At 37.6% G+C, this 17,987-nt stretch overlaps 1 protein-coding gene across 2 annotated transcripts in view; it reads right to left on the bottom strand.

Moving 5' to 3' along the window:
• LOC135469866 (TPR repeat-containing protein DDB_G0287407-like) overlaps positions 1–16,851 on the bottom strand; it is a 32,516-nt gene extending 15,665 nt beyond the window's left edge. For both annotated transcript variants that reach the window (XM_064748490.1, XM_064748489.1), the window contains exons 1-15: positions 16,722–16,851; positions 15,566–15,725; positions 14,836–14,904; positions 14,055–14,164; positions 13,283–13,416; positions 11,234–11,364; positions 10,750–10,845; positions 7,684–7,836; positions 5,978–6,114; positions 5,629–5,740; positions 4,487–4,594; positions 3,426–3,599; positions 2,801–2,988; positions 1,729–1,898; positions 570–741 (exon numbers count right to left, since the gene is read on the bottom strand). In XM_064748490.1, coding sequence (XP_064604560.1) covers positions 570–741; positions 1,729–1,898; positions 2,801–2,988; positions 3,426–3,599; positions 4,487–4,594; positions 5,629–5,740; positions 5,978–6,114; positions 7,684–7,836; positions 10,750–10,845; positions 11,234–11,364; positions 13,283–13,416; positions 14,055–14,164; positions 14,836–14,904; positions 15,566–15,715 — 1,904 coding nt within the window. In that variant the 5' untranslated portion in view covers positions 15,716–15,725; positions 16,722–16,851. The remainder of the gene's footprint in view (positions 1–569; positions 742–1,728; positions 1,899–2,800; positions 2,989–3,425; positions 3,600–4,486; positions 4,595–5,628; positions 5,741–5,977; positions 6,115–7,683; positions 7,837–10,749; positions 10,846–11,233; positions 11,365–13,282; positions 13,417–14,054; positions 14,165–14,835; positions 14,905–15,565; positions 15,726–16,721) is intronic.
• Positions 16,852–17,987: the final 1,136 nt, after the last annotated feature.

Below are 17,987 nucleotides of genomic sequence, written 5' to 3' on the forward strand. Positions count from 1 at the left end.
GATATGATTCGTAGGTTGGCATGTCATATGACATGTAGCTGAAACACTGCTGATGAGAAATGAAACCGTAACAATCCTTTCATTGTCATAGAGAGAACATAAACACTATCTGATCTTCACTTGAATTTTACTAACAGTTGTTTATAATCAACCTTTAAAAAATGCTATCAAAAATGTAAAGAACAGGCACTTTAAGTGTATTCATAATTTAATTCTTCAATCTGTTTGCACGTTTCTTAAAGCATATTTTGAGAGCATTACTCTGTGTAGATTGATAACATTTTACCATTTTGAAGCCGTAAACTTGGCAAACCCAACTGTGTAGTTTGTCTCCAAAATCAAATTTAAAAATGAATAAATCACACCGAAAATTGCTCTTTAATAGGTGAAAAGTCGAGAATTAGGGCAATAAGTGCCTCATTTTGATACGTCAAAAATTTTATCAACCAACCAATTGACAGAGTGATTATTAAAACTGGATGCTGGCGGCAGCTCAAAGCTTTATCACTGCAAATTAACTCAGATATTTCCGTCTGCACAAGGTCTTGGATTAACAGTGATATACTGACTTTTTCCTGACAGCCTTGCTCAGGGCTCTGTGATAGAAGTCAAGCCGACCCTCCGTGCTCTCCCCAAACGGCCTCAAGAAGGGTTTCAGTGTGGAGAACACTCGGTTCCACTTGCACTCTGTCAGCAGTCCGCTCTGCTTGACGCTCTCCTTCTCAGATGTCTCTTTCTCCTCTGCCAAAGTGAACGCATGAGTGTCAACTCTGGCAAACACGTGTACATTACCAGAAAACAACAAGGGTCCACTTTTACAGAACTTCATAAACCAATGTCCTGTAATTTTTCTCGTAAATCACATTGCTTTGTAGTGTTAAAACCTAAATGATGTCTGCTACCAAACTAAGTGTAAGGAAATATGACGAAGTTTTGTGAGCCCCCTTGGCCAAGTATATACTGTACATGTACGTTTCCCTCATCATAACGTGTTACAACATTACAACACATGCTTGAATACCATGTAGTCCCAAATTGGTCTCCCCAAATTTACACAATTCTTTTTTTTTTTTTCATATATACGCATACATGCACTTAACAGGATTTCAAATACCTGACATTACACATGATTTGGCCTCATCTTTTGCTACACTGTTTGAATAAGCACCTTGATGACCTCTCCTTTGCTTGTATCATCATAGCTTTACAGCAAAGTGGGGAAAATCAGCACATTTTAACATAGGTGGGTTAACAGAATAATTAATATTATCCATACTAAACTGATGACTTATATCCTCCAATATGTATTTTAGAGGATTTGCAAAGTATTTATTTATTTATTAGATTTATATTTTACGCCATACTCAAGAAACCCACAACCATCCACAGGTTGGTGAAGGCCTTCCCAAGTATGGCATTTGCGAAGAAAATCAGGAAATTAAAGTCATGTTTTGTTAATCATTTTCATTATTGTACAAACTTGCCCATGTCCATATACAATAATTTACCACACCGTAGAGCGATGATGTCAGATTACCAAGGTATCTTTCCATTGTTATTAGAGTCAGTACTGTCTTGAAAATTTGCCATGTTTAATTTTAATTTTACAAATTCTGATTAAAATAAATTTAATCCATCTTTGTACAAGATAGTATATGTGGCTGAACAAGTGTTACTGTGACAGCGAGGGCAGTCAAAAGCATGCTGACTGTCAAACAGATCACTTACCTTTCTCATCAAAAGGTGAGGGAGGCATGAGGGTGGCCTCATTGCCCAATATGTGTCTCAACTCTGACTCTAGCAGACCCGCATTAGACGATTCCAGTAAACATAGCGTTGCCACAATTAAGTGACCTCCCCTCTCTCCTTCAAACCGAGTCAACAGTTGCTCTAATAAACTAAAACAAAAAGTTAATATAATGTATTAATCAAGCAACTGCAGTAGACATTTCTCCATAACAGTTTATATATGCAGGAGGTCATCATGACAAATATGTTTGTTGGGTAACACTTCAAAGGTTTTATTGGCCTCTTGATGGCATTTTTTTTTTTAATTTCTCTAAATGTTAATTTCTTTAATATCTCTTTCATTAGCCTGAAGGAAAAAAATCACTATCAACCGATCCTACCTTTTCTGATTAGGACGCCTTACCACCAACAAAGAATTTTTTTAATAATGATCACGCACACATTGTTTTCAGCAATCTTGCACATAAATTCAATTAAATTAAACCTTCAGGACTATTTGTCAACAATTTCTGACAATTACTAAATACAACTGGATTGGGCAAGTCATATATGGGCTGAAAAATAAGTTTTACTTCAAATATAGTTGGCATTTTAAAGCCTATACAATGTACAGAGAAGAGAAATTGATCAGACTTTTATAGTGGGAATGGTTGTTTGCTTAAACTGAACTTTTTGTGGCTGTAATAAATATCAGTAACTGTTATAAATAATAATTATAAATTAATTTACTTTTAATTTAACTACCAATCTTATTGACAGGAGAGCTGCTAGCCTCTCACTGCATTTATTCGTTGCTACATGTGTCTTTAATGAGATTTAAAGGCAAACCTATTCCTCACAATTCTGCTGTGTAGCACATTTTCAGGATATATTCAGTCGTTGCTTTATTTCTTCACATTCACATCCAAACTGTGGACTGCACCCAAAGTGATGAAAATCAATCTCAACCAGTCTGAACTATATGAATCTGATTTGTTGAAAATTGTTCGCAAGCATGGAAGGATGGAGAAACACGGAGGGCATTATCACAAACAAGGCTTTGATGACTTACTTAAGTAGTCCATCAGCGAGGTTATCTATGGTGGAATCTATCACACTAGAGTCATCAATTAAACGAATCTCCTCACAGGCCACGGACAACCACAGTGGGTTCTCGGAAGACTCCTTAGCCAGCAGTTTCTCCACTTGACTCTCTGAGAGTGATCTGCGGTAACGGCCCAGCATCTCCTCAATTATACCCTGCAGAAAACAATGATTACTTCAGCATTTCCTGAATTATACCTCCAGGGCCAAAACAATAATTTAATATGATATCAATTACACAATGAAGACAACAACAAAAATTACAGCAATCTTCAAGGACAAAAAACAATACCTTACATTGTAACATCCCCTCAATTATACCAGAAGGGCAAAAGAAATAACTTAGAATGTTTTCAATTACACCTTGAGAACAAATATAATAAAAAAGAGGTCATCCTTCATGAAAAACAAAAGGGTTCCTCTTCATGAATAGCTGCACATGTGGTACAAGTTTAATGAACAGAAGGACAGACTAATGCCGCCCACAATGACAATAAACCCTGGACCATTTTGGCTGTGGGGTAAAAGGTACATTTTGGGAACATAGACTTTCTCCCCGATATCTATTGTCAGAGGCTACATGTGACTCTTACCTTTCTAGACTGCATATCAAGAGGGGTAATCTGTAACTCAAGAGGCTTGGTTTCTCGGCTCATCAGTGTTAAATGTTGTGGTGTGTCATTTATGAGAGAGAAGACACATCGCACTTGAGGGACCAGTTTCCGTGGCAACCAACTCATCACTAATGCTGCTTGATCTTCGGCAACCTACACATACAGGGACAACACCATTATTATTCAATTTTTTTGATTATTTGCTTTGCATTTAAAGTGGCAATCAAGAGTTTTTCGCTTTTATATAAGATAGCATTCAGGGTTATCAGTGGAGGAAAGGGGAGTAATTCATCATTCCTGACAAACCACATGACTTTTAATAGGCAAACTATCAACAGCTGGATTTAAGCCTCTGACCTTTGGGGCTGATCACGAGTGCCAAGGAGCAATCCATTGCTCCTGACAAACCTCATGACTCTTAATAGCTAAACAATCAACAGCTGGATTTGAACCCATGATCTGACTGGTCAGGGGTCGATCGACAGCAAAAAGGTCAACGTTTCATCCAAATGAACCGCAGAGGGCCTTAACAGCATGATTATACTTGTAAGCAATAACACAACATTTTACCTGCAAAATGCACAAGGCTAATGTGGAGGAAACATGTTAACAAGGTATATGAATTAAGAAGGACACAGACATTTGTGTGCTGTAATTTGGGCACACACATGACAACTTTATAGTAACAGATCTGGTTATTGGACATTAAAGCCACAGGATCACAAAGCTGTCTTTCACTAACATCAGACTTAGTCTTAACTTGGGACACCATTCTCGAACTTCTATTTAAGCTTAAACATAAACTTTCATTTTTAATTTGAAAGCCTAGGATAGGTTATTGTATTCTTAAGTCACAATTTTAGCTCAGCAAGCTGTTCTGAAGTTGTCCAAGACACACTTGTCATCCTGGGCCAGATATAAATGTATGAAGGCCTATAGCCAAAAAAAGTACTGTCAATAAATATTACCATTCGTACAGTAGTGAAAGACAAATTCTAAAGATGTGATATTATGCGCCTAAGAGCATAACATATACGCACCTGATTTAGGGCATCAACAAAGATAATGAGGGGTTTAGTGTTGGGGTTTGATAGTAGACTGCAGACCATCTGTGCTGCCGCCTCTAAGTTCTTGGGCATACTGGACTCCTGCACACAAAACAGAGCAGACAAACACATGTACACTGGATTCCTGTGTCCAAAACGCAACAGACAAATACATGTACACTGGACACTGTACCCAAAATAGAGCAGATCAACACACATACATGTATGTTAAACTCCTGTACCCAAAACAGAACAGATTATGTGTACTGGAACACAAAAACAAAGCCAAAAAACACATGCATACTCGACCCCTGTGCCCAATTAATTTTAGTTTTTTGATTGGTGTTTTACAGATTTAAACACTGGACTAATGTGCCCAAAACAGAGTAGATAAACAGATGTAAACACCGGACCACTATGCCCAAAACAGAACAGACAAACAGCTGTAAACACTGGACTACTGTGCCGAAAACAGAGCAGATAAACACATGTAAACACTGTACTACTGTGCCCAAAACTGAGCAGATAAAAAAATGTAAACACTGGAATACTGGACTACTGTACCGAAAACAGAGCAGATAAACACATGTAAACACTGGAACACTGGACTACTGCGTCCAAAACAGACCAGACAAACAGATGTAAATACTGGACTACTGTGCCCAAAACAGAGCAGATAAACACATGTAAACACTGGACTACTGTGCCCAAAACAGAGCAGATAAACACATGTAAACACTGGACTACTGTGCCCAAAACAGAGCAGATAAACACATGTAAACACTGGACTACTGTGCCCAAAACAGAGTAGATAAAGAGATGTAAACACTGAAACACTGGACCACTGTGCTCAAAACAGAGCAGATAAACACATGTAAACAGTGGACTACTGTGCCCAAAACACAGCAGATAAACACATACATAAAACAGATGAGATAAAGACATAGATGAACTTGACTTTGGTCCTACGCTGTATTAAATTTGTCTTCATTTTACAGTTTAGAAGCCACTTAAAAATGACAGAGCATTTGGTGATCCCTCAAAACCATTTTAATTTATCAGAATTTAGAACAGACAGCACATTAATCTATCACTTACAGTGAGAATACAGAAAGGTAAAATCAGTTGTTACTTACACTGGTGACTTCCATCTCAGACAATAGACGCTTTAACATGGGCTCCAGTGTGGTTGAGCCTGGCACGGCTCCAACAAAGTGATAGAACACGTGCCACTGACCACCTGCACACCTAACAAGTACAAAAACAGGCTACTTCAGTGTGCTTTAGTAAGGCCAGTACCACATAGTCTTATTAAATCGAGTTATATTTAATGTATTTCATCTAAAGTTAGGCACAGTATTTCAAAACGCACTTTGAAAAGAATATAAAGGCCTTAAAATGATTCTTCGGATGCCAAGACGTGAATATTTCTAATAAGAAATTAATCACAAATTGGAGTGGCGAACACCACTATTAAAGGCTTACCCTGCAAGCTGTCGCTTCTGAGCTTTACTGGAGATAAGCTCCGCAGCTTTACAGAGAATGGAGGACTTTCCACTACCTGGTCCCCCTAATAACAACAGTGGAACATCTTTTTCTTCGTGGGTTATGTATGCTTCAATCTGAAATGAACAAAACAACTGATTTATAGATAATCACACTATAATGCATGTCATCTAGCATGGTTATGTTAATACACACCTACTGTTATTCCAAGACAAATCTGTGACAGTTTGAATTTTTGAGATCATTCTTCAATTTCCATTATAGAGCTACTCCAGTGTCAAGACCTGTATGTCTTAAAAGGAGGGTAAAATGATAAGCATCAAGACTGAATTGCTTTCCTACAATGCCAAAAAAAAAATAACTGCATTATTAAAACCACTGTTGTTAGTCTCGGAGGATAATGCAGAAACAAAATTCTGTCGTTTCCAATTTTGCCTGGTGTGACTTCTTGCAAAAACACTTGACATCATCCATCACTGACGTATAGCCACAAATGGTGTTGCACTTTCAAACTCACATGATGTCACTCCAGCACAAATGACATACTTGATGTCACATCTGCCTGATCTGTCATCACAGAAAGAATATTATCACATCACAGAAAGTGACGATTTTCTTTTTGAGGACTTTTCACATCCAGTGATTCAACAGTGTTATTCATCATAAATTTCCATGGGTTGCGCAGTAAGCTCTATTCAGTACATCTATTCAGTTTATGTCATGTTAATATTTCTGCCTGGTTTCTCTCAGGACTGAAGTAGCACTTAAAGGTCAAAAAGCCCTGTAACACTGTAAGTATGCCAAAACCAAAATGGGGCCCATCCTGACAGGTAAACCATCGCATGGACCCTGACCAATGAGATTGCCCATATCCAGCCCTTCCATCAGCTTTGAGCCAAACGGATTGTCAGGTTGCAAGCTGTATTTATTTATTTGATTGATTTTTTATGCCCTACTCAAGAATATTTCACTTATATGATGTCGACCAGCATTATGGTGGGAGGAAACCGAGCAGAGAACGGAGGAAATCCACGACCATCCGCAGGTTGCTGACAGACTTTCTCACGTACAGCTGGATGCAAGCTGTAGTCCAACTCTTGATGCAGCTTTAAGCTAGGAGAATCGTGCTGGTTTACTTCTCAGCATCATCAGTTTGACAGGGTAAACAAATTATGACAACATTTTTTTATCCAAATTTTCATGTTTGGGGCATATTTTATGTCTAAAAAAATACTCCAATATTTTGTGCATATTTTCGATCAGTGGTCAGAAGTGTTCTAAGTGGCATCAACAGTGAACTTACCAGCTCAGCAGAACCAGCTTAACAACCCGCTTCTGGTCCACTCAATTCAGAATACTTCCCCCACAGAGAGGTTTTGAAAGCTCTCATCATTGTTGTCATGACTGCAGACTATATAATTTCTGGACAGAGCAGGGCCTGGCTTCACAAAGCACTCTTAACATTATGATCACTTTACGTTGTTATGGTAGTTATAAGCTCGTAATGTTAATAGAGCTTCGTGAAACTGGGCCCTGACTGCTTAAACCACTCCCAATAAGGCTAAGAACATTTATGGTACTTTTATATGTTATAACAAATCCCAAGCTACATGTTAAGAAAAACCAAACATTCTATGTATCCTTTACAAGTTGTGTACATGTCACATAAGATTCCTCCGGCTTACTTTGTCTAGGATATCCTCTCTGCCAATCACCATGGCACTCTTTCGCTTCAGGAAAGTATTCTGAGATTGTTTACTCAGGGTGTAAGGATTGTTGGAGGTGGGGAATTCCCCACAGTAATCTATGGATATCCGTTCCTTACAAAAGTCAAGTATCTGCAACAGAGAAAACTGTCATTGTGTAAAAATTCTGAGAGAGATACGGAGTGCAGAGAATTAAGCTGTAGTTTTATGAAGCTTGCATCTTCAGTGACACAAACAAACCTTTTAACGAACATGTTTGTAATAATAATTGTATGCTTAAATTCCAGTGAATAAAAGATTTACAGCACTGTGTATGGTGCCAGACTAAAATTACTTCAGCATTTTTCTCCACCTGTACCACTTTATTTATTTATTTGATTGGTGTTCTACGCCGTACACAAGAATATTTCACTTATACAACGGCGGCCAGCATTATGGTGGGTGGAAACCGGGCAGAGCCCGGGGGAAACCCACGACCATCTGCAGGTTGCTGGCAGACCTTCCCACATAAGGCCGGAGAGGAAGCCAGCATGAGCTGGACTTGAACTCACTGGGTCATTACGCTGCGCTAGCGTGCTAACGAACTGAGCCACGGAGGCCCCCCTTGTGAATATACCAGGTGCAGTAAATGATCTAAACTTTCACCCATGACAAACTTTCACATGATGCATGATTTAAGACAGCTCTGTTGATATTACAAAGGTGTTTTCAGGTCTGTTTGGAGATAGAAGGATACCCTACTGGGAAAATAAGCATTTCAGCACTAAAAGAAATATTTTACGACATTTACTTGCCTCCAAAAAGTACCAAATTAGGCCGCATGTTTATGCATGTATATGTCTGTAGATGATTCTCTGGGAAAAAACCTTTCAAGTGGTTTTACATTTCTCATTGTGCAGAAAAAACAGACCTTCTCAGACAAAACATGTAGTACTGTGACGAAAACATATGGATAGTCTCTTATTCATATCAGACTGACTCATGTTACCTGGAAGTAATGATGCTATATTGGAAGTGTATTTGTGATTACTTGACTGTACTGCGAATTTCACATCAAATACATGACCTGTATAAGAGCAACAACGAAACACGAAAATGGCGCAAAACATTCATAAATAACTGTCGTCTGCAGCTTACCTACACCTGGTGTTAAGTTCTAAAAGAATAATACAATACTGCATGAATATTCAGAGGAACTCTCGTATTGGCTGATTGAGCCGGAGATAAACAATCACCACAATTGAACATTAAACCTAGAAATTTATTTGGACATTGAACTGTGAGTCTTCCTACATGTCTGATGCATGTCTAATATTTTATTGTTTACGAAATTAAAATATAAGAAGAGTTTCATGGGGTTATTTTTGATAAAGGTATACGTTGTTGACAACTGATTACAACAACAGTCAAATTTCAATCACTGATTGTCACAGAATTCTGGTGTAAAAATGTACTCAATGTTTGCTTAGAAATTACAGTTTATGAAACAGGTATATATTGCTGGAGTTTCTATGGTCTTACCTTAATTAGAAGCTATTTAAATGTTTATTTCCGACCGAAATGATTCACATCACTTCGTCGTGGTTTGTAAAGCCCGCCAAGATGCTTAGCATTTCGGATTGGAGGCTTTAGAATCTACGATTTTGAAAATTACGAACACGGCTCATGTGTTATATTGGTATCGTTAGAAAGAGCAGATTTTATAGTATCTGTGTTCTTCAAATTAATATTGAACATAGCACTATTTGATAAAAAAATTACGGGGTTTTTCTTTATGTTGGCATGGGGAAAATTATGCTATTTCAGCCTTATTGCCTTCACCATCGTAGTAAATTATAGGCAGGGTGTAGTAAGAGGTGAACGCTGCTCAATGCACGTCAGCCAATCAAAATGTATTTTTTGGCGATTAGCACCACCTACTCTGTCTGCACGCTATAAAAGGACGCTCATGGCGTCTGGCAGATGGTCATGGAGGTCTACGACAGTCAAGACAAGGGCAAAGACAAAGGCAAAGACAAAGGCAAAGGCAAGGCAAGGCAAGATCAAGGCATAGGCAAGATCAAGGCAAAGGCACAGCGAGTTTGAAGAATACCACAAATGAAGATTCACAGTTACTGAAGTATACAGATGCAAGACACCTATACAACACGACAAGGAATCAGCACATCATCAGGGATCGCCGCTCTTCCCAAGAGGAGCCACTCTTGATTGACAGCGGGTGGAGCTTGTGTATATGATCTGGTGGGAGATTTGCTCAATCCAATGGGAGATTTGCTATCTTCAGTGTATTATGCAGGAAAGATTTAGTGTTATACTGAAGGAACTGTGACTATATGAGTTAAAGAGTTACTTCTCTTATATTAAAATATACCTAAGGGATTATGGTTAGGTAGAAATTCCAGCACATATACCTGTTGTAATATTTTTAAATTGCTAAAGACTGTTCACTGTCTATAGCCGTGTCAACAAGCCGCCCAGAGTTATTCCCCATGAAACTCTCTCTTACAAATGGTATTGCCAATTCTGAAGGAATATTTGATGATTTGACTGTATATATGTGAATAAATGGATTTCACTGTTTAGTGTTCGAACTGAAAAACAAATCTTCGGATCTTCTATTAATGAAATAAGTCATTGGAGTTTTCCTCCAAGAGTTATACTGGAACAATACATACTGGGAATGTATTTGCTGTATTAAATAGAGTAACAACATTGAATTAACTATTGGAGTATTGAGAGTAAATCCATATTTCTGTAGTGATGTCTCCAATTACTTGAGGTAAATATCGGTCTCCTACGCTACCAAAAATATAAGGCTTTTTACCTCAGAGTCGACAGAGATTAACTGGTGATAAACAGAGAGCAGAGCAAAACCTGTATTGTTAATCTCTGAAGGTTGCAAGACTGGGTTATTAAAGTGAAATCCGCTACAGTACTTTACTGCATACAATCTCAATTTGACCTGGTTTAACTGAATTCATTGCTATTAGAGGAATCAGAATCATTTTTATGTCACTGTACATGAAATGTATTGTAGAGTCTCACTCTCTTTCTGAAACAATCATCCACTTCAACCTTCGGCTTCCTCTTCTTACTGTCCAATCCTTTATATCTACAGGAATACTGTAAGAAGCGATTTAGCTGTAATGTAAAAAAGGGTCACACTTCATGTATACAGCATTTATACTGTCAATATTTAGACACTTCATATGTTGATGTGTTTTTTTTTCTGAAGGGAGCCCTTGCTTTAGTAATTTCAACACAAATTTTGCACTCACTTAAGTTAATTATTATAAAGGTTCAGGTGGTGTATGATCCAAAGTTATATGATCCAACTGATGTTGACAGAAACTCTAAATCACTAGCTAACATAATACACCAAAAAGATGAAAACAAGCTTTCCAAGGAAACTTATTTTCCCCATAAATGCAATGCAGAATTGTCCTAAATGCTAGCAAAATTTCTCTATTATTGTCGCGTACATGTATATGTCCATCACAATCAGTATTTACATGAAAACGTAGCTTACTGGGAACTTCTTTGTTATTTTGTAGCCCATCTCCTGTAGTCTGTCAGAAGCTCTTGCACGGTAAGCAAAGTTACATTTTTCCTCCTCTGGAACTGACTCCAGAAAAGTATCACTACGGATCACAAATAATGCTGAAACATAACAAATCGACAAAATTTATTATTCAAAATCTGACTCTATCACACTCTACCAAACCAAATGAATCTACATAGGTTTTCTCATTTGATCCAAACTAGATTATGACTGTACATAGTAATAATTATGATTATTCCTCTTGTGGCTCAGACATTGCTGGCATCTCACAGTTATGGTAGTCCCTCTCTGCAACTACTAGTTATGCTTGTGCTGCCTGTCACATTATACAGTCATGATTGTCCTCTCTGTCGCTTTATACAGTCTTGATTTTATGTCCTGTCACTTTATACAGCTACGATTGTCCTCTCTGTCTCTTAATCATGATTGTCCACCCTGTCACTTTATACAGTCATGACTGAATGCCCTGTCAATGTAAACAGTTATGATTGTCCACACTGTCACTTTATACAGTCATGGCTGTCCTTTGTTACTTTATATACTTATGAGTTACTTTTTACTGGGTGTGCCCAGTTACTTTATAGTCACGATTGTTCTGTGTCACTTTATAGTCATGATTGTCCTCTCTGTAATATTATACAGTCATGATTGTCCTTTCTATCACATTATAGTCATGATTATTCTCTGTCACTTTATAGAGCTACGATTGTCCTCTCTGTCTTAATCATGATTGTCCACCCTGTCACATTAAACAGTCATGACTGCCTGCCCTGTCACTTTATACAGTTATGAATGTCCACACCGTCACTTTATACAGTCATGACTGTCCTTTGTTACTTTATATACTTATGACTGTGTGCCCAGTTACTTTATAGTCACGATTGTTCTTTGTGTCACTTTATAGTCATGATTATCCTCTCTGTCATATTATACAGTCGTGATTGTCCTTTCTATCACTTTATCCAGTCATGACTGCCCTCTGTCACTTTATACAGCTACGATTGTCCGCTTTGTCTCTTAATCATGGTTGTCCACCCTGTCACATTAAACAGTCATGACTGCCTGCCCTGTCACTTTATACAGTTATGATTGTGCTCTCTGTCACTTTATAAATTGTTAAAAACCAAGCACTCATTCACTCTGCCACTGTATACAGTTCTGATTGTCCTCTCTATCACTTTATAGTTATGATTATCCTCTCTGTCACTTTATACAGCCACGATTGCCCACTGTCACTTTATGGTCATGACTGTCCCCTCTGTAACATTATACAGTCATGATTGTCCCCTCTGTAGCATTATACAGTCATGACTGTATGCCCTGTGACTTTAGAGTCATGATTTTTCTCTCTGTCATTTTATGTAGTCATGATTGTTCTCTCTGTCACATTATACAGTCATGATTGTCCTGTCTGTCATTTTAAAGTCACGATTGCCCTGTCACTTTAGACGGTCATGATTGCCCTCTCTGTCACTTTATACAGTCATGATTGTCCTCTCTGTCATTTTATATAGTCACGATTGTCTTCTGTCACATTATAGTCATGATTATTCTCTGTCACTTTATAGTCATGATTGCTCTCTGTGAATTTACAATCACGACTGCCCTCTCTGTCACCTTACACAGTCATGATTGTCCTCTGTCACTTTATACAGTCACAATTGTCCTCTCTGTAACTTTATACAGTCATTCAATCATGACTGTCCTCCCTGTGACTTTATACAATTATAATTGTCCTCCGAGTGACTCACAGATAATATGATCAGTGACTTACAGTCATGATAGTCCTCTCTGTCACTTTATACAGTCACGATTGTCCTGTCTGTCATTTTATATAGTTATTCAATCATGACTGTCCTCCCTGTGACTCACTGATAATATGATCAGTGACTTACAGTCATGATAGTCCTCTCTGTCACTTTATACAGTCACGATTGTCCTGTCTGTCATTTCATACAGTCATTCAATCATGACTGTCCTCCCTGTGACTCACTGATAATATGATCAGTAACTTACAGTTATGATTGTCCTCCCTATAAGCGCCGTACATGACCTCCAAGTCTTCGACCAGCAGACCGTATGCTTCCAGGAAATCCTCCACCATTTCGTCGTCATATTCTCCCCACATGGGTATCCAGCCCAGGGATTCACTGCATGGAGAAGGCAAGGAATGCACATTACCAGACTAGTCTAGGATACAGAAAACACTACTATACATGTATGTATATATGACTCTCCAATAATAGTTTGTAGTTTATTGGCACAGGATACTTCACATGCCATGATGTTGAGAAAGAAACAATTTGTTTCAAGACAACTGGAGCTCAGCTGGATGATGTCATAATACATGTACACAAGTAAACTTTGGCTTTCCTACGTTACACAACAATAAGACGCGATGTGACACAAATCACTGGGTCCAATGTCACATTCTATATATGTCGGTGCCGGGCCACAGCTATAAAAATCAATCCTTAATTTGTTCAGATACACAAAATCATATGATATCGTCAAATTATAAATATCAAATAGAATATTGAACAGTGAATGTGAAATACCGTAAATGTTGCTCTTGTGAAAGCTGGAAATGATAACGCACTCAACACTTGTCATTTATGCTTCTCAATAGCAAAAATAATACCTTTAATCAGCAATATCCTTGTAATAAGTCAAAAGCTTAACAGCTCCATTTAAACTTAATGGCTCATGTCACTTATGCAATCTTATATCCAATTTGCACTACTTACTGATGAGTATTGTGTGGCTCCTTCTATCTGGCAGTACATACCTGGTTAAGTTAATAAATAGTGGCATAACGTTGTTGTAATAGCAGTTTTCTATAGCAGTCTGTATTTTCTCCAAATCAGTCATGTCACGTTTGTCTGGATGACGACCTCCCTGTAACATAAGGGTAAAGACTGCAGGACTTACGTAAGTACACATACAATATACTTTGGCTTCACTCACCTAACGGCCATTTCAATGTAGAAATTCAATTCTTATTTGTTTCTCCTGGACTGATGCATGTAAGCCTATATGTAATTCACAGGCTTTTTATGCAAGTGTAAAAACAAAATAAAATTTAACAGCCTTTTTAATTTCAAATGCTTTTTATTTACTTTGGCAACTACTAAGTCTGGCCTACTTTCCCACACATGACATACACACCACACAAATAATGGAAGACAAATGGTCTTTAACCATGAGAAGACTTCACCAACAGCCACATGAGCTTTGTTAATCATTTATGGTGACCAAAGCCCCACAAGCAGATCTACAGGTAAATCTAGACTAGTACTGTGTTGAATGTAATGTGTACATTTTGAGCTTCAACATTGTGACATCATAGTCCCTTAGTGGCATAAGGTATACATAAGTGCTTTATAACACATTGAGGTGAATCAGAATATTTTAACATAGTCCAGTACATATAATAGTTAACAGTATTCATAATCAAAGACTTTTATTTCCTAAAATATTTACTTGTATTCAGTGTCAACCATTGGGTATCTGTGATCATATCTTAGACTGAAAGCAGAAGCATGAAAATCGTCAACACTCAAACTCACCCATTTCACAGAGCATTCCTGCAGTCTGACCTTCTTTGTTTCACACCAAGCCTTGAGATCTGGTAGAACCTACAAGCCATGATAGCAGAATTACCTTTTTAATTTGCATGATTATCTCAACACAATTCCCTCGTTTTAACAAATCATTAGCATGGGATTTGAAAAGACTGAAATAATTTGAAAACAATGTCAAAGGCCAAGAAATTACATGTTCATACCCCAGTCAATACCAAAACACTGATGAAGACTTACGCATGGGCAGAATACTATTGATCTATCAACTACAAAATGTTAACTGATATATGAGCTTTACATGGAGAGGAGCATGTAAAGGGTAATCTATATGTACACAAGAGCACTCTTTAATAATTGCTGATCTATTTACTTGCTGATTGTTGTCTAACGCCCTGCAAAGCAGCATACTCAAGAAACTTTCACTCCATATATGACAGCATTCTGTTTTCTGGCTAGATGAAAACAGTATGCCCAGGTTGATTTGATTCCTGGTGAAAGCTATTCAGATGTCATGACGTCATAGATAGATTTAACATCTGTACCCAGTGAGTGGGACATCTGGCTGGCCTACTTGTAACAATACTAATTATGACTTACCAAATGCGTGTTCTTGATTGACAGTTCGGAAAGGTCTATTGTCACTAGACTCCACAAAAATTGAAACGGGGGAGATTTAAACATTCATGTGCACTTGGGGAAAGTCCTCAGAACTCACCTGCTTACGTAACACCTCCCTCTCACTAAAGAAGTCATCATTATACGAGGTGATGAACAGCTTTACAGTCCGCCAATTCTCCTTCGATGGCCGATGTCTGTTTTTAGGACTGTTTTTGGACAAACTTTGTTCAGGGAGAGCACAGGCCATATTGCAAATGCTGAAAAATACAGAAATGTGACAAATAAAATCTGATTATTATTCAGCCTGCTAACACCTTAATACAAACATCTAAAACAGTTACAAAATTGGACTAGTGGATGGCAACTATAACTGTCTTCTGACTATCTTCAGCACTGCAATCCTTACTTAATGTATCCATATATGATATGTTATAGGACACCTAATGATAAAAACATTTTATATATATATACATATGTACATTTCAAAAGTATAAAAAAAACCTCCAGTTCTAAAGCCCTGTATACAGCAAGTACACATACGTGTAATTTTATATTGACTGAACAAATATTATTAATATTTCATGCATAAAAGTATACACCTTTCACTAAGGCTCACACACTTTATGATTATGTTATACATTATAAAATAATCATAAATATCATAAAGCCTTTTTAATGAAAAGAGTTGTCTGACTACAGATCAACATATAGATACAATGCTTAATGCCAATGTAGTTAAGAGGCAAAAAAAATAAAATCGATACAGTTATTATGATTTATGATACGGCTATATGGCCATAAATCTTTTCTATAGAGTAGGGGCACATGGTGGCAGTGCAGCGAGTGCGGAAAGCAGGTCTTTAGGTTGATGTAGAAAGGTGGTTTATTTACACTAGACTTCTTCCATAACAGAGACAGTTAGTGTGGATCTTCGTTGAGTACGAATGTAACACTCTTAGACTTAAGACTCCAACGATCCGAGGGCAGTATAAGAAAAGGAGATGGAGTCTTTCGGGGCTAATGGTCTAGATGACTAGTAAACTTAAATCTAGTCCCATATATTTTACACCTCCACAGGGTTCCAAACTCTACAGCAATCAACTTGGAAGCTTAGTCTTTTCGCACTTCGGAAAGGAACTTGGACAACTGTCAAATATGAAATGAAATGAAGCATACCCAAGTCAAAGAACCACAAGTCAGTTTATGACAGTCAAATTATTACTCAAAATAAACCTTCTTACTACCAATTTTACCTTATTTTAAGCACCAAATACCGGTCATCCAAGTTAAATATTGTAGACGACGGCTATGTTCTGACAAAAATGTTTGTGTATATTTCCTTCTCAGCATTACACTGCAATGACATTTTGCAGCCATTTATCTCCGCAGTGTGATACGGAAGACGCCTTCTTTGCAGAAGAGCTACAATTTTCTGGTTATATTAAATACAAAAAATGACAAGGAATGTCAAACATCTGTGAAAGAATAGTAAAAAACAAATAACCCTGAGTGTATTCAATTTTAAATACAGTTAGATTATGTAAATAATTGTAAAATCGACAGGTTTGTTGGCTCTCCTCGCTGTTTCCAGGGAGGTAATCTATGTTTGACTATCCCAGAATGCAGCGGTGGCATTCCTCTTCACAACCGCTTGCAGACGAACTACTGGACAGAGGGAGTTTGTCACAAAACTAAGAGGATTTGAAAAACCTGTAAAATGTGGGTATTGGATCTGTTAAAATTTAGTGTGTGTGGAACTCGTCTGTTTGCGTATTTTTTATTCTGTTTTTCATTTGAAACCACTGTCATGTTCTGGTGACACTGAATGTGAGGTTTGTGAGAGAGCTCGATGGGGCTATGTTTCTACATAAACATAGACCAAAAGAGCAATATGTTCACCAGACTAGCCAGTATAGGTTTTACACTATATTACATGTATACTCATACTGATATCAAGTCATTTCTCACCCAAGTCATTGATTTTGTTCCTAAGTCATTTCATACCATGTAAATTCATGTTGTACCCAAACCACTTTGCACCTACAGGTACATGTAGTCAGTTCGCACCAAACTACCCGATTTCGTTCCCAGGTCATGCAAGCTACCAAGCCGTAGTCGTATGCAATATGACTCGTTGTTTTATAGTTCTGATTTGACAGAGTCATAATTGTATAGTATTGCCAAACCATCCACTTCAAAACATATTTATTTGGGAGTCAGGTGCTCAGTCATAGTACATGTGTGGATTGTGTAGACCATTCTGACTTTTTCAATGGATAAGAATAAAAGGAGACTTGGAGGTATACAACTATATGGCTCTATGGTATGTGGAAATAATACTTAGTACTAAAATATGTTACTTTCTTGGTTTGCATCAGCTTGTCATTTACTACATCTACTTGTATGTTGGGCTTCATTTGTTTACATGTGCTAGATTTTGTTGCTGTGATGATTGTGATGGAATCGAAGTGTATTGTAAGTGACATCAGTCAAATGTATCAAAGGTCATCAATGGTCAG

The sequence above is a fragment of the Liolophura sinensis genome, chromosome 7 (assembly GCF_032854445.1).
Source record: "Liolophura sinensis isolate JHLJ2023 chromosome 7, CUHK_Ljap_v2, whole genome shotgun sequence".
NCBI lineage: Eukaryota > Metazoa > Mollusca > Polyplacophora > Chitonida > Chitonidae > Liolophura > Liolophura sinensis.